Source organism: Coturnix japonica, chromosome Z (assembly GCF_054131305.1).
Source record: "Coturnix japonica strain WE chromosome Z, WE-NBRP24, whole genome shotgun sequence".
NCBI classification, from domain to species: Eukaryota; Metazoa; Chordata; class Aves; order Galliformes; family Phasianidae; genus Coturnix; species Coturnix japonica.
In genome coordinates, this window is record NC_140702.1 from 3,803,732 (window position 1) to 3,820,876 (window position 17,145).

The following is a 17,145-nucleotide window of genomic DNA, read 5'->3' on the forward strand; positions in this document are numbered from 1 at the left end:
GAAGGTTCCATTGCAGCAGATATCAACGAAGGAGGATGGTTTTGGTGTCCTGCCAAAGCATTCCATTGCTTTTTATCATCGTTTTACTTAACACAAGGAGAGTTACAAGAGCAGTTTCTTTTACTGCTTCAGTAACATGCAGTGTCAATGCTGTTGCCCCAAGGATTTATGACTGCTGGGAGAGATCATTCAGTGTGTGTTTTGCCTCTGGAATGACTAATGACCAGGCTGTGAACAACCTGATCTAGCTGTGAATGTCCCTGTTTATTGCAGGGGAGCTGGGCTAGATGGCCTTTAAGGGTCTCGTCCAATTCTAAGGATACTGTGATTCTAATCTGCTCTCCCCAGCAATTAAGCTCTTTTATTCTATGCGCTCAGAGTTTGAAGGATTTCCTCTTTCTCCTTTCCTTTGCATTTGGTGGATGTTTTTTCCCCAGTATAAACATCTGATGTGTGAAATAGAAGATAGATAAAAGGAGTCAATAAAAGAGGAAAATCAAAAGTGTTCAGCAGCTTATCCTCTTAATCCTGTGGCCTGCTGTATGAGCTCTGCTCCATGTGAGGGCAATGCCAGCTCTCCAGCTTTAGAAGAGCTGCATCCCAATTACTTCATATGATATCAGTCCCACCCACAGCAATGCAGGCTGTCCCTCCTGTTCCCTGTATTCTCCTACTGATTAGTTCAGAATTCCTTAAAGCGCATTCTGTCAAGAGACATGAAACCGCTTTAGGTTCTATATTGGTGTTGTCAGTACTGGTAAAGATTTATTGATCTCTCCTTAAAAAGCTGAAAGCAACTGGAAATGTCTCAACTTCTGTATCACATTGTTGTGTTTTGCCTGTTTAATTGCAGAGAAGCCTGCTGTCTTCATGAAGTCCTTGGATGATGTTTTTGGTGAGGAGCGGGGTGTGATTAAATTGGAATGTGAAGTCTCTAAAGAGAAGGTCAAACCAGTGTGGAAAAAGGACGGTGTTGTGCTCACTTCTGGCAACAAGTATGAGCTGCTACAGTCTGGGAAGACCCTATGTCCCCTTATCAATGACCTCGAGAAGCCAGATGCAGGTTTATATACCTGTGATATTGGCACAGATGTTGCCAAGTCAAAGGTCGGCGTTCAGGGTAAGTACTGTGGAAAGTAAAGGAGTGCTGAAAGCACATTCAGTGTGGTCACTATGTCTTACACCTATTCCCCCACGAGCCTTAATAGTTTCTACAATAGAACTGTATTTCTGCAATTTAGCACAGTGATGTCTGCAAAATTCCCATTGCTTTTGATGTAAATGTATCTCCTTTTGCCATGAAAATCACCAAACACATCAAGAATGTCCTGGAAATGTTTCCTTTCTAAACATCCCTAAAATGTAGAAATGGTTTGAACATCAGTAGGGGTAGGATGGTAACAAATGAGCTAATAGAAACATTTAATTTCTTGTCATAGGCAAAACCCTTTTCCTCACGCAGCATCCTAGAGTTGTCCTCTCTGTTAGGTTTTTCCCTCTGTAGCTCATTGAATCTTCATTCTGCTCCATGGACTGAGCTGCTCTAATTGTAGTTCTTCCAGAGCAAAGCCAAGAGATTCACGTCTCTTTTTTTTATAGCTTTCTGGTAATTCTGAGTGGAGAATATCTTAGAGAATACATCAGTAAGGAACGCAGCCATGTTCTGCAAATCCTGAGTTAAAACACCAGTACTGCTACTCACGTCAATCACACATGCCTTTTCTCCATATAAACCTCATACTAACCTATCTCTTATCTTCCAGAGCGGAATATTGGCATTACCAAACGGCTGAAAAACACTGAAATCCAGGAGGGAGAAGAGTGTACTTTTGAATGCATTCTGTCCCATGAAAGCATTGATGAGTTCAAGTGGACACTGAATGGAAGCAGAGTGGAAAGTGGTGGGCGATTTAAAGCTTCTAACGTGGGTTGGTAAGAGACTCTCCTTATCAAAAGTGTGACTCCTACTGATGCTGGGGAAGTCGTTTTTATTGCCCATGGTCTAACCTCCACATCCTCTCTGTCTGTGAAAGGTAATGAGATGGGAGAGATTCTGGGGTCTGATTCCTTCAACTGTCTTCTGATAAGATTGTCATGAGAGCTAACTCATAATATGGTTAAAGTGAATAGCAACCTTCTACTTGAACCTTGAAGCACTGAGAATTTCTCTTAAAAATAAGTAAAAGGAGGAACCACTTTACACAAATGTGAGAACTACCCAAAGCACTGGGGTAGTGTTGGAAATGGGCATCTCACTACAGCTTGTTCCATTACCAGTAAATCAGGAATGATCTGTTGAGGGAACTGTGGGAGCAAATATCCTCTAAGTATAAGCTGAAGCGATGGCCTTCACATCATCTAGCTGTACGTCAAATTCCTATCTAGAACATGTACATCTGAGAGCATCCTCTGAGGCTCCCATTGTGATGAGTGGAGAGAAGGAAGAGGCAGTTTTCAGACATGGTTCCATCCTCAATGGGGTAGATTTAAGAGAGAATTAATGGTGCCTGGAATTCTATTGTCTGTACTTTACAGATTACTGCTGGCTGTAGGATGGCCTCTGTTGCAAGTGCCTCTCTAACTTATCTCCAGAATGTAGTTGCTTGTATTTTGAGAGAGGTATTCTACCCTAAGTGTATGTTACTCAAAAAGCATGTTTTCTTTCAGAAAAACCTACTGAGGTAACAAAACAGCTGGAGGATAAGACAGCAGCAGCAGGGCAGGACATCAGCCTGAGCCGTGAGCTGTCGAAACCTGATGTGAACATCAGGTGGTACAAGGATGGCAAAGCACTCAGAAAAAGCCAGAAGCCGGGAACCAAGGACACAGCTTTTGTGTCACTCAGCCACCTGTGGCAGAGGTCAGGATTTCAGCAGGGATTTCTGCAGACGTTCCTTGAACACCCCCAGGGTGGGTGACTCCACCACCTCCCTGGGCAGTCCATTCCAGTGCCTGGCCACCCTTTCTGAGAAGTAATATTTCCTAATGTCCAGGTTCCTGAACCTCCCCTGCCGCAGCTTGAAACCATTCCCTCTAGTTCTATCAGTAATGATATGAGAGAAGAGGCCGACCCCCAGCTCACTGCAACCTCCCTTCAGGAAGTTATAGAGAGCAATGAGGTCTCCCCTGAGCCATCTCTTCTCCAGGCTGGACATTCCCATCTCCTGCAGCCTCTCCTCATATGGCCCCATTGTGCTCCAGACCCCTCACCAGCTTTGTTGCCCTTCTTTGAACACGTTCCAATGCCTCAGTGTCTTTTTTGCAGTGAGGGGCCACAAACTGGAAACAGAATTTGACTTGTGGCCTCACCAGTGCTGAGTACAGGGGGACAGTCACCTCTCTGCTCCTGCTGGCGTCACTGTTTCTGATGCAAAATGTATGTAAGTGTCACATGTGTGACATCCTTTTTGATGGAGTTCTGTGACTGGAGTTCAATGGATTTGAGAGCTGACTTGAAGCCTGTGGGCATCACCCAGGAGTTGGGGTGAGAGGATGAGGCGTAGGAACAGGAACCTCTTTGGTCGTTATTAACTCCCAACTTTTTGGTCAGGAATCTCTGTGTGTTTCTTTATCATGTAAAGAACAGAGTCATTGTGCAGCTTGTGAATGAATTGATTCACGCCTGCTGATTGGTGCTGTTCTCTACAGGGAGCTGCAATGGAAATGGACACTTGTGGTCCACTGTCCAGCCCCCTCCCGTGTTGGATTTTCTGGGCTTTGAGACACGTCTTCCAGATGCACTTTGTGGTATTTCTGATGTGTGACCTGTTGAGCTCCAGCCCCAAATGAGGATTCAAGTACTACCACCGCAGTCCATTGGGACTGTAGTATTTCTTGCTAAACAGAATTCGTGTGCACCCTTGTCTTTCGTCTGCACAAAGGATCTTGTAATCATCTCTGTCTGTGTTTCTTTTAGACCCAGAGATGGAGCAGAGAGGAACACAGACTTGGGTGGATCTTCATTCAGGAGCAGGGACACGTCATGCTCACCTGAGGTGTCTGGCTGACAGCAAGAGCAGAGAGGTAAGTTTCATAGGGTCGCGTGCCCATTTTATTTTATTTTTCATTCATGATGCATAGAGGCGTTCCCCAGACAAAGTGAGCATTTCTCAACTGGACTTTCTAGAAATGAGCTAGGCAGTGAAAATGGGTTTGAAGCATTCCTAAGAGCCCCGCAAGAGAATGCTGAGAGTTAATCTGGCACCCTCCTTTGGAAACGTCCGGTGTCTGTCAGCTCTTCAGCTGTGCCCTAACACCTCCCATTGCGCTGCCACACCAGGATAGAATTCCAAGCCCACACTGAGTCCTGGAATGTTGTGGTGCCGTGTTGGAATCAGATGTGACCACGTGGTCTTGGCTCCCCGCCTTGTGGGGGGTCATGGTGGACCAGGCTGTTGGCCGTTGGTGATGTCATAAGCGGCTGGAATGAGGGGAGGAGCGGTGCGTTCTGTGTTCCTTTGTGGGTGAGCTAGTGGTCGGAGTGGTTGGTTGTCTTCTTGTTCTTGTGCCTTTAGTGCCGTTAGTTAGTTAGTTCTGTTTGTTAGTTAGTTCCGTTAGTTAGTTAGTGACTTTAGTTAGTTAGTGCCGTTAGTTAGTTAGTGTTGTTAGTTAGTTAGTGTTGTTAGTTAGTTAGTGTTGTTAGTTAGTTAGTGTTGTTAGTTAGTTAGTTAGTTAGTTCCGTTAGTGTTTTTTTCTTCACACCATCGTGTGCAGCAGCTTGTAGGTAAGTTGAGCTGGCGTGGGATGGATGGGTGGGCAGTGAGGTGTTGAGAACTGCTGGCTGTCGGAGCTCACAGCACCGTATTGCTTACTCTGGACCATCAGACGTAATTTTCCCCTGGTACACACGTTCCAAAGGGGGTATCAGTAAAGTTGGCACCTGTCCCGTGCTTCTTCCATTGTTTTTGCTCAGTAGTGGAAGCATTGTAAAGTTGCTGGGTGGACAGGCATCACGTAGCCTGAGACTCAGCATGTCTTGCAGCAAGTGAATGGGACGGTTGTGCTGTGTGTGTTATTCCATGGCTGTCTTAGCCCTGCTCACTGACCTGCTCTTTCTCTCTCCTCTCCTCGCCCTCCGCCCACTGCCTCGGTGCAGCTTTTGCTCTCATATCATCTGAGCAAAGCGACAAGGAACTGCTGCAGATAGCTTGAGGTGATCTCACTGCCAGGTACGTGCCATGTTTTGTCCCCCCGCATGGTTTTGCCGCAGGGTATGCGCGGGTAGTTCTGAGGAAGTCTGTCCATACTGTGCTGTGTGAATAGAGAAAACAGAAGTGTGTTTCTGCTCTGTTCCAGAGTCTTCACACTTGCTGTGATGGGCGTCACGTGCAGTGGGATCAGCCGTGAGCCTGAGGTGGCGGCGATGGAGGTACAGTATGAAGCTCTGGCTGGTCTTTGTTCCCTGTGTTGAGCCATTAGAAGGAGCTGCAGGTGTACTCTCCTGCAGGAAAGAATGGGCCAAAAGGGCCTGGCCACCTGTCTGTGCCAGTGCCATTGCTGATTAGTCTGGGTAGAGAGAGATACATCTTTGCATGGCCTGGCAATGCACGCCAGAAAGGGAAACAACTGTGATGAGACGTGCAGCTCCTTCTGAAGTGCTCCTGATAAGGACGGAGTGCATTTGCTGCAGCTTTCTCTGCAGATGTGCTCCTCACGTTGAAATCCTCTTGGTTTGTCCTCATCTCCTGACCACGGCCTGTGCTCTGTTTTGCAGGCTGATAACATGCGGAAGCCGCAGCTGGAGCGTGCTATGTCATCTTTAAACGTACCAGCGATTGCGGCAGCCCATGTTATCAAGAGCCACGTCGCCCAGGGGCCGGATGAGCTCTCCCTTGAGGTAAGCAGTTCCAGGCGTTCCTTGTTGTCATGCATAGAAGAAGGCAGTCGTTTGAGCTGTGTTTTCCTTCCAGAATTGCTGAATGTGGGATTTATGTTTCAATCTCTTGCAGGTTGGAGATTTGGTGAGCATTATTGATATGCCACCAAAGGAGCAGAGCCCCTTTTGGAGAGGCAAGCGTGGCTTTGAGGTAGGCACACGTTTCCGACTAGAGAGCACAACTTGAGTAGAGTCAGGAATCTCAGGTTGTAGTTGCTCTGCCTGCACGGGATGGCATCTGGATGCAAACAGTTGCCCTGTGTTGGTGTCAGAGGCTTTGGCTCTGGGCTTGGGCTAATGCCCACCTGTCTTTTTGTTCTTGTTACAGGTTGGGCTTTTCCCTAGTGAGTGCGTTGAACTCATCAGGGGAAAAGTTCCCGAGTCCCTCCTCAACTCATTGCCAGAGCCAGGTACGTATGTTACATTTGATAATTTGGGTTAGTAAAATGGGATCAAAATGTGGGTTTCAGGGGATTTGTTAATGCCCAAGTTCAGCAAGCTTAGCAAGAGAACTGCATTAAGCTCCTTGGGCACCTCCAGGGATGGGGAAAATCTGTTCTTGAGTGTCCTTGTTGGGAATGCACTTCCCGTTGTTACATGCTCTGTCAAATGCATTATGTTTGGCCTCGTCCAACCGATCCAAGCCTGAAATGAACTGGTTTCTTTGTTTTGTTGTGCAGTGCCAAGGAGACGGGGCAAGCTCCTCCCCTTCCTTCGTTCCCTGGTGAAGGCCCGCCCCAGGAGAGCGACGGAGCCGGAGCCGAAGAAGGAAGGGGTGTTTGGGTGTGACCTGGGGGAGCACCTTCTGCGCTCTGGGCATGATGGTAAGATTCCTGAGATCTTCCTCCGTTGGGCATCTAAAGGTGAAAGGGAGATCATATTTAGCAATTGTTTCAGCCTGAAAATGCAGGAAGCCTTCTGGCCACAGAGAGCATCCTGCATCCTTTTCCTAGCTCTTCTGGTCATGAGATTGGACTCCTCAATTTCCCAGGGAGCTGTGATGGGTCATGCAGTGTCTGTGGCTTTGCCAGAATTACTTTCTCCAGGCTGCTGATAGGTCATGCCATTTCTGTATAGCCAGGAACATGTCTTTGTGCATTTTCCTCTCAGCTGTCTCTGCCAGCTTTCTCCTCTAAGGAGGAAGCAAGGGGTAGCCTGGCTGGGCTTAGAGGATGGGACGTGCGAAGGTCACGGCTTGAAGCAGGACTTGAGTAAGAAGCTGAGCTAACCGCTGTCTCTTGTTCTTTAGTCCCCCAGGTCCTGCAGAGCTGCTCTGAATTCATTGAGCAGCATGGCGTAGTCCAGGGGATATACCGCCTGTCCGGCGTGGCGTCCAAGATCCAGCGACTACGGTAAGAGTGCTGTGACTGACACAGCTGTCAGTAGGGGCCCGTGCCATGCTGCGGGTGCTCAGTGGAACCCCTTCCTTTTCTTGACTGTTTTTTGTGTGGCTGTGGACTTGTTTTCATCTTTCTCAAAGCCCTCTGCCCAATTCTGTGTCCTTCTCTGCAGCCATGAATTCGATACAGAGCAGGTGCCTGAGCTCAGCGTCCGAGAAATTCACAGTGTGAGCTCCCTCTGTAAGATGTACTTCAGGGAGCTCCCGAACCCTCTCCTGACTGAGCAGCTGTATGGGAAGTTCTCGGTAAGCACAGGGCAACGTTTTGGAAATGACACGTACCTGTTCCCTGTGCATCCTGGCTAGTGGTTGCAGCAGTGCCCCAGCTCTGAGGTCTTCTTTCTGTTAGCCCCATGAGGCATGTCTTTGCCACATCCTGCCTCTCACTGATGGCACTTGTGGTGGTGCCAGGAGGTGCTTATTTAAGCTGTTCACAATGGTTGTGATAATTCCCTTTCCTTTGCTGTTCCCAATCTATTGGTAGAATGGGGTTAATAGCATCTTGGAGACAAATGCCTGTTGCAAGGAGCTGCGCTGCACAATCAGGCAGTAAAGCCCCCCATAGCTTGCACTGCTTGGCCTTGATGGCACAGGCTGCGTGCTGCTGTGTTCCCCTGATGCCTCTTGGAAGGCATCGAGTCTGCCTCGGTGCTGACCACCAGCGTGCTGTCCCCATGGTTCCCAAACCTGTGGCAGCTATCTATGCTGACTGGTGTTTGAATCCCTTCCTGTCTTTTTCCAGGACGCTGTTTGCGCTGCTGCAGAGGAGGAGCGGGTGCAGAGAATGAAGAACACCATCCAGCAGCTGCCCGCTCCTCACTACAGGTCAGTACTGCGCTCGGTCTGCTGAGCTGGATGAAGTGATGTTTGTTTTGTGCACTGCAGCACGGCTTGCTTTTTGATGCTGAACATCTGCCTCTCTTGTTTTCCAGGACTCTGCAATATTTAATGAAACACCTGGCATCTCTGGCAGGCAGCTGCTCAGTCACCAGCATGGACGCTAAGAACTTAGCGATTGTGTGGGCTCCAAACCTCTTAAGGTAAACTTCTTTTTCCATTTCAACACAATGCTTAGTTCTGCTCTCCTCCAACCCCAGGGGCACAATTTCTAGATGACAGTTTCTACTCACTTGTTTAGCTGGGACTGCTGTATCCCTGATCATCCAGGAGAATTTCGTCAGTGGCTTCACTGTTTGCCCACTGCGAAAGTCTCCAGAGCCCAACTTGACAGTTTTTGGCTACAGAAATTCAGACTTGGGGAAATGACTTGTAAGGTCTGCCTTTTCTTCAGATCCCAGCAGAGCCCTTCTGCCTGCGCCAGCGAAGCTGCCTGTAAGGAGCTGCAGACACAGACAGATATTGTGGAGTTCATCATAACCCACGCAGATGTCCTCTTCAGCTCCAAATCCACATCAGCCGTGGGAGAGGGTGAGCGTCTTCCTCCGTTAGCTTGATGTTGATCTGACACCTTGATCCAATACAGACCTTCTCCAAGACCCCTGAAAATGCTTTGCTGTCGAGGAGACAGGATGAGCAAGTGTGAAGGAAATGCAGAACTGGGATGGCTGTGCTGCTGCTTTCTGATCCTCCGTCTTACCTGTGGTTTTCCCTTGCAGGGCACATTTCTCTGGCCGGGCCCAAGTCTGTGCCTCCTGCTACAAAGCTGCTCACGCTGCAGGAAGCACAGGCTCAGAGGAAAGGCCAGAGCAGCTCTCCCACTGTGACATGGAGCAGCGAGATTGAAGTGGAAGAAGGCCCCGAAGCTGTACCGGGGACCTTCCACACAGTCATTGATTTTCCATCTAAAAGGTAAAGAGGACTTCCCTTTCCAGCCCCTATCTTCATTGGTCGGGTGGGTTTTACTGGTTTAATTTTTGTCCATTATATATATATGAGCCTGCCAGCTCCTGTCCTGTCTGGCTGTGTAGCCTTTACTCACATGCTCTGCATCTTGATTGACATCATTGAGAGGAATGTAGCCAGCAGGACTTGAAGGCAGAGCTGTAGGAATGGAAGCATCCTCTGCTGTTTGAAACACAGCGCGTTTCTAAGCTATGTTTCAGCAGAAAGCAGGCATTGCCACGAACGGGCAACAATTGGCAAGGGCTCAGTGCAGCTCTTCCCTCACCCTGCACCACGACTGACAGCATGCTCTGTTTTCTCTCTCCAGACCAAGTTCTCCCAGTAAGAGGGCAGAGTCACCAGCTGGCAGTTGGTGTTCATGCTTCTGCCTGCACAGATCATCCCCTCAGGCTGAACACCAACTCCAGAGCAGTGCCAGGGAGCCCTCTGAAGCAGAAGTCTTGGTCCTGGCAGGTAAGGGTGCAAACCCAGCTTTCAAAACACTACTTGTCAGCAACACAGGTTGGACTAGGGCCCTGGGCAACCTGATCTAGTAAATGTGTATGTTTGGTGGCCCTGCTAGGCAGGGGGGTTGGAACTACATGATGCTTGACATCCCATTCAACCCGGGTCATTCTGTGATTCTGTGATCTTGTGAACGTATGACACTAACCCCTGTGCATCTACTCCTTCCTAGGTGACTCGAGCCCTTGTCTACCCCGAAGCTGCAGGGCATTTGATGATGGCGCATCCTGTGCTTCCATCAATGTGGAGCTGTTAGGAAGCACAGGATGCTACAGTTGTACTGACAGCCTTCCATATGTAATCAGCAATGGAGAGAAGAACATCATCGTCGTCCAAGCTCTCATTCATCCCATCCCACCTGAAGCTGCTGACCTGAGCCTGCCAGACAATACAAGCACCAACCTGGATTGTGACCCAGTGCCTTTCAAGGACAGCACAGCCCAAGCACAGCCCGAGTGCCCCGAAAGTGACACCACCATGCAGGCTCAGGTCAGCGTCACAGAGGAGAAGCCGAGCATCTTGGAGGGGGGCATAGAATCAGGCCAAGAGACAGAGGATCCGGGCAACATCACGATCTCTGAGCAACTCTCATGATGACAAAAGAGGATGAGTCCCTTCTTTCCACCAGACCTCACACCCCCTCCTTTGTCCCATTGAATAAAGGCACGCTTGTGCTCAATCAACACCTTGACTGAATTCTGAGTTTTCATTCGCAGAGATTGGGATGAGTGCAAGAAACATCAAGGCAGCTCAGCTTGCAACGCTCTGGCTGTGGGGTGTGTGCAGGGACACTGTAACCATACAGGGAAAGGCTTCCACTGCTTCCTAAAGCTGTAGTCCAGCCCTGCTACTGCTCTGTGGCACAAAGCCCTGAGGGATGTTCCATATTGTTAACCTAAGTGAAGCCAGCTTCATGCACTGTGTTTTGTTGTTGCTGGGTGAGAGGGGGATGCACGTTGGTGAGAAGATGAGCATTGCTGGATCTGCCACGAGTGTCCCTTCTGCCTCTAAGAATATGTCCTAAGTAGGATGTGAACACTGCTGGCACTTCCTCATTGCACGTGCTTGGAGGATCTTCAGTTCTTGCACATTTCAGGATGTCTGTCAACGACTACGAGGAAATTCTCAAGTACTAGGAATTCCATGAAACAGTTGGAACGGGTAAGTGTCATCTTTGTACAGAAACAGCACGCCTAACAGTCTGTCTCACCACTCTAGAATTAATCTGAGAATACATTGACAGCTCTTGTCAGTTCTCTAAGTCAGGTTTCATTTGGATAAACTTGAAATTGGATTTCTGAAACCAGTTGGAAATTGATGGTGCTGATTACCTCTTCCTCTAATTGAAGCATTACATACAGTGTATGCTAGGTACTCTGCTTTACCTGTAATGTTATATTAGAGAAGAATTCACACTCAACTGTAAGCATCTGTGTTTTGATTTGTAGGTGGTTTTGCAAAGGTAAAACTCGGGCGGCATCTTCTTACTGGTGAAAAAGTTGCACTAAAAATCATGGAGAAAGTTACTTTAGGGGTAAGCCAAAAGGAATTTAAATATGATAATATCTTCTGTTGGAGTTGTGGAGTTCTCAAGAACACGGGGGCAGGTGGGATGGTACATAGGAATGCAGCTTACTGGTCCCATTGCCTTTTGAAAGATGCTGTAGAGCTGGAAAAAGTTTAACAGAGCACCACAAATCTTGTTGCTGGTTGTTCAGAGGGCAGTATTCTCTGGCTGTAAAATGGAGGAAGTTATTACATCATTACATTACATTACATTATTATTGCACATATTATTTCCACAATATGTCATATAGTATGGAATATCCTTTGGCCAGTTTAAGTCAGCTGTCCTAGTTCTGTTCCTTCTCACTTCCTTGGGCTCTCAGCTGAGATTGACTGTGGCTCTGTACAACGCTGCCTGGCAGCAGCTGTAAGCATCACTGCGCTATCTCCATTGTTTCTCTAGAATGAATCGTAGTATTATATTAGACACTGAAGAAGATAATTCAGTCCCAGCTGAAACTCAGACAATAACTTGTGCTTAGGATTCTTTCCCTACAGGAAATGTTAGATAATTATTGCTATGTGGTACTGTGTTCTGTAGCTGAGCTGGATTTTGTTATCCTTGAAGAAGCATCTTCCTCTGAAAGGGGAGTAAAACATGATGCTCCTAATGAGTGGAGCAGAGACACAGATCTGATCTGAGTGTTGGTTTCACATTTTTGTGATGCTCTTTGCTGCAGTTTGTATCTAGAGAGAAGCCCTTGTGGTGTCAGTCTGTTGTGTAACCTGCTCTAGTTTTGTGCCTCAAGGAAGAGTGATCCTTTAAACAAATGGTGGCTGTACAGAGGGTATGGGGTGAGATGCATTCCTCTGGCCCCATCCAATGGATTTTCTGTCACTGAAGACTTGAAGCACAGGTTAGGTACTGGAAGGCTTGAATATTTCCTCACCAATAGGTTAGAGCTTGGCATTTTGTAAGCTGCTGGTATCTCGGAGTAAAGCAAATCATTAAAGCACGAGCATTTTCCTAGGCATCTTATGAAATCCCTCTATCTAAGGCTACTGGAAGGCACTCTGAACAAACATCTTTCTCCCCAGCTTCTCTTCTCTGAGTGGGAGCTTCAGCCCCCTGCACAGGCTGGATGTCATCCACAGAGTTTGTTTCAGGTTGTTATCCTTCCTGGCCAAAAACCAGATACAGTATTGTAGATGTGGTGCAATGAGTGTTGAAGCAGGAATGACTTGTCCTGGTCTGGTTGTGCTGCTTTTTAATGCAGCTGATGATCTTGTTGTTCTTTTCTGTCAGAGCACACTGCTGGCTTGCATTCAGCCTGTGGTCTCTCACCACTTGTCCTCCTAGTCCCCAGGTCCTTTCCAACAGATACAAGCTAGTATTTCCCACCTGGGATATTGGAAGATGGGAACTTGCCAGCAGTCAGTGAAGATCTCTGAGACAGCGAGAGCGAGTGAGCTTTGAGTAGACTGGGAACCACTGTCCACAGCAGGAAAGAAGAGAAGAGAAAAGATGTTTCCTTGGGCACTTGGGTGGAAATCATTCCTGACTGCTTTGTCATCCACCGGGAAAATCTGCTGATTGACAATTTAAAGCTGTTTTCATAGTCTGAGCTGTAGATAATCTTGTAGGTATATCACCTGTCTTATGCAAGGGTCTGTAATAGGAGCATGGGGTTGGTGTGTCTAAGGAACCTTCTAAGGAACTGTATGTAGGATGAGATTGTGGATAGAATAAAATGACTTTTGCAGGTGACATACGGATCCTCTGATTGCATATGCCTGAACTGAATTGTTCCTTGATCTTAAAACTGATTTCCAGAAGCCTTTATTAACATGTAAGATGGGTGCTGGTAAGAAAGAACAGGAAGACTGCCTTACTGATTCCAAGTGAATTACCTATCCTCAAATGATTTTTCCTGGCCAAAGTTAGAGCCTCTCACAGGTAATCGAGACAAACAGGCTGTTGTTGCACAATCAACAGGCACAATCTAGATGATCAGCTGAGGAAGATAAAGCATCATGCCAAGGGTACTAGATAAGTGAGCAGCTTGAGATCTGCACATTTATGTGATGCTCATGGTCTTAGACAATATTTGGTTAGTGAGGTCACATTGAATGAAAACAAAATCTAAGGTGAATGAAAACATACACAGGAGAAGAAGCCTCTGAGGCTTCTGAAGTGTTATGACCAGAAGACATAAACTCTGTTACAGCAAACATTTCTCTCTATTTTTTGTGTTCTTCCAGGGAGGCCTTGATTACCGCCTGAACACATGCTGTGGAAGCCCAGCTTATGCAGCACCAGAGCTAATCCAGGGCAAAGCGTCTATTGGCTCAGAGGGATGTAGAGCAGTGTTTGTTTTCCCCTCTTTCCCTTCCCTCTCCACAGAGCATTTCAAGGCAGTGGAGCTCAGGTAGGCTCTCTTGGTTTCCCTTCTGAATTCTGCTAGGTTGCATTGCTTGGTAGCTCTCAGAAGCTGTCAGTGGCCACAGACTAGAAAAGTGCAATTGGTCTCAGTTCACACAACTGGCTGGTTTGTCTCTGGCTAATCCTGAACTGCCTCAAGCGACTGCTTTGGGGCTCTACAGAACAGCAGCTTCAGAGATCTCTTTCTATTACTAAGTTTTTGAAAGAGCAATTTGCTCTGTTAATTCTCCATCATTTTTGTGCAGTCTGTTTTGTCAGACTTCTCTTTAGCTTCCAAGTTGTATGTGAAGACTTGTTTGCACTGTAATGCACAATGTACTAAAAACTGAGAGATGAAAATGTGAAGAGTTTTTCCATCTTTGATTTCATGTCTGGAATTTAGGAACCCACTACTTGCAGTTGTCAATCTGTCCAAACTGGTCTGGTTTGGAATGCCCTCATCCTTCTTGAATCGCTCTGCTGTTAAAGACGGAGCAATTCCTACAAGTGCCATGGCCCCACTGTTGTTCTAATTCTTGTTTCTTTGTTTTCCACACACTGCTTTTCAAGCCTCCTTTTTCTTTACAGTCCAAGTGAGAATTGCACTGTGAGGTGTCTGAACCTTGTTGTGCCTCTACATAAAGGGAACAGCAGCAAAGCCTGACAGGTGACTATGCTGACAGCTCTCGTAGCCAGTAACACGTAACTGTGCTAAAAATCCCTTGTGACGGCTTTGATTTCATTTTTCCAGTGAAATCCTTGTAAAAGGAACTGCAGCAGTGTGATGAGCTAAGGTGAAGATGCTGGTTTTAGTAGTGCTCTAAGCTGAGTGGAAGAACAATTGAATGAGGGTTATATGCTTTCTCTGGGACAATAAGGTTTTTTTTTCCTGAGGGAAAGAGCCAGCTTTTCATGGGCTATATGTGGGCTTTGGCAAGGGCAGACAATCCAGTCTGTCAGGAAGCCATTTGAGGTGCTTCAGGTTTGTAAGCTTGTCTTTTTGTTTTTCAGGCGGATATTTGGAGCATGGGTGTACTGCTGTATGCTCTGCTGTGTGGGTTTTCCCTTTGGATGATGACAATATGATGGGACTCTACAGGAGGATACCAGTGGGTATCAGTGGTGCTAGAATACACTGAGAAGGGAAATAGCTGAGCTTGACAAGAGGCCTTGCTTTTCGGATGGCAGAACATGCTGAGCTGTGGGTAGAAAGGCCTGTCTGCTGAATATTGTGCCTGTTTTTGCTGCTTTGTCTACCAGTATTTTGTGGATTTGGTTCTACGCTTGGTTGGCCTATGTGGCACTGTAGCCTGATTCTATACCATGATAGCATACAGAATTTAAGGAGAAGTATTTTCTTGCCAATGGGCTGGATTTTTGGTATCTGGTTCTTCAACTGGCTACTCCCTGTACTATCTGTAGTAAAAATACAAACACAACATTTGATTTCCCAGAAATGAATGTTACTAAATGCCATCTCTTCTCATGTCTACGAAGAGCAAAGTTCTGCATTTGCTATTAGAATTTCCTCTTCCAGAATCAGGAGGTAATGTAGGACCCCACAGATTGCCTTCAGAATTCAACAGTTAGTTGTGTTTCTTTTCGGAGAACTTAATCAGAATGCAGTATAAAAATTGATAATCTCATGGGTATTAAGTTACAGGCTTGCTATTTCTGCACTGAATTTGTTTTTATTTTACATGGCCGTGATCTGAAAGTTGCTTGAAACGCAGGCACCTCGGCACTGTTGTGTAACTGAATTTCACACATTATAGGTCCTGAAATATCCTGGAATCTAAAACTCTGACTTGTTTTCAGTCTGCTGCTTGAGTCTATTCAGGGTCATAGTGTCTGTGTGCAGTGGAGTGTGTGGGGAGATTGTTGCTGCAGATCCTGGGAAGTTGCTGTGTATTTGCAGACAATGGCTGCTGTTGGTCACTGGGTGCCACTGTTGCTCTGAAGAACAGCTGTGCTGTGCATGCAGCACAGCATGCTGTGCACGCCATGGAACTAGGAATCAAGAAGAGAGAGAAGCGTCACTTCTGCTCTAGTAAAAGTTCTCATCTGCTGACAGGCTTTTGTACTTGAATTCAGAACTCAGGACCTGTTGCCACAGAGGGACTAGTTGCTGAAGTTGGATGACTCTTTCTGTTTACTCCTTGTAATATGTAGCCGTAACACTAACTATTTAAAAAAGAATCTGAAATCATGGCTAATTATTGACTGCTGCACAGCAGAACACTACCATGGTGAGATTGGGCTGTGAGATGACTTGAAAGCTGTTTCCTCAGTATAGGTCTTATTCTTGCAGCTGGGACACCTTGATGAAGACTGTGTAACAGCTTTCTGTGTTTCACAACAAGAGAAGAGAGAGTAGATCAGCATTAACATCAGAGGTAAGAAACGTATGTCAGTAATTCTCTGTATTTAAGCCCACTCCTACGGTAAATAACCTTACTGTATGAACAGACTCTAACACACACTTATTCTCAAACATGAAATATTTCAAACCTTTCAGAGGAAAGGTACCACTGCACAACTTCATAGTCTACCTAATAACTACATTTCTGAAGTTCACATTTATTCCTTTTTTCTCCTTTAGTTGTGTTTTCTCCTTTAATTGTGTTTTCTCAGCCTTTCTGTTATATTCTACCATGCAGAAATCCTTATGAATCTCTGCAACTGATGAACAGCAGATGTCACATGCTGGCTTAACTCACTGCTTTGAAATGTTTCACTGATAGGTGGAAAATATCAACATGTCAGGTAAGACAACCAAGCAAATTTGGGGAGTTACTGTTCACAAATACTTCAGAAAATAAATTAATTCCAGTAACTTTTGAAAATAAATGGGAAAAGCTGAACTGAGTGCTGCTAGAGATGCTGTATAAATGTCAATAATAACATTCCAAGGTGTAGAAGAGATTTAAAACATGATGGGTACTCTGGCTTTATCCTGAATCTGAAAGTTGTCTCTTGCAATTGAGTTGTCTTTCTATTAAATAGAAAGTGGTAGAATTTGAAGGATTGTTAAGATTTCCATATAACTTTAGTAAGACTAGATGTAAAATGTAAGTTTTATCTAGGCGAGATTATTAGTGGGGTCACTTTTCTTTAGGTACAGGGAATAAAGAGTACTATCGACCTACAAGTGGAAAAAGTTCTTCAGTTCAAGTCTGTGATATTTTCACAGTCTTAACTCAAAGGACTTCTAATGCCTGATAAGTAATTCAAGCTTTTTATACTACACTGAGTCTGTCAAGCATTGTACCCACGGTTCTCATAGTAGTCAAAAAGCTGCTGAAAATCCAGCTGAATGTCAATGCTCCTTGGAGCTGGGCTGAAACTTGCCCCCAGAAATGGGAGTCCAGCTGAAATGCTGTACAAACTGAATTAGTAGGAGCTTTGCCATTCACTTCAGTTGAGAGATTCTGGCACCAGCTTTAGTTTTCACTTCCAGCAATTGTACAATACACTAACTTTCAAGTAAAAACGAGCGTAGTCTGCTTCTTTATCTCAGACATATTGTGTGAATCAGCTGAGGCCTGAAACTACCCTAATGTGATCAGACGTGAA

At 46.1% G+C, this 17,145-nt stretch overlaps 1 protein-coding gene and 1 long non-coding RNA gene across 2 annotated transcripts in view; both read left to right on the forward strand.

Annotated features, from left to right (window-relative positions):
* Nucleotides 1–5,369, forward strand: part of LOC146753557 (uncharacterized) — a 127,201-nt gene extending 121,832 nt beyond the window's left edge. Inside the window, exons 2-3 of the long non-coding RNA XR_014940050.1 lie at nt 5,096–5,168; nt 5,296–5,369. This is a non-coding gene — a long non-coding RNA (uncharacterized LOC146753557). The remainder of the gene's footprint in view (nt 1–5,095; nt 5,169–5,295) is intronic.
* A 348-nt stretch (nt 5,370–5,717) lies between these two features.
* LOC146753565 (rho GTPase-activating protein 32-like) lies at nt 5,718–10,326 on the forward strand. Its single transcript, XM_085530611.1, has 12 exons — nt 5,718–5,836; nt 5,949–6,026; nt 6,204–6,285; nt 6,556–6,699; nt 7,125–7,227; nt 7,388–7,520; nt 8,017–8,099; nt 8,207–8,314; nt 8,566–8,702; nt 8,891–9,083; nt 9,445–9,590; nt 9,814–10,326. The coding sequence occupies exons 1-12, from the start codon at nt 5,723–5,725 to the stop codon at nt 10,233–10,235; spliced, it is 1,743 nt and encodes a 580-aa protein (XP_085386737.1). The 5' UTR covers nt 5,718–5,722; the 3' UTR covers nt 10,236–10,326.
* Nucleotides 10,327–17,145: the final 6,819 nt, after the last annotated feature.

Bases quoted from the DNA above. Each gene is read 5' to 3' on its own strand.
- LOC146753565 (XM_085530611.1), top strand. From the start codon at position 5,723: ATGCGGAAGCCGCAGCTGGAGCGTGCTATGTCATCTTTAAACGTACCA. The intron at 7,228-7,387 runs GTAAGAGTGCTG...CCTTCTCTGCAG, and splicing joins TCCAAGATCCAGCGACTACG to CCATGAATTCGATACAGAGC. The intron at 9,591-9,813 runs GTAAGGGTGCAA...ACTCCTTCCTAG, and splicing joins AGAAGTCTTGGTCCTGGCAG to GTGACTCGAGCCCTTGTCTA.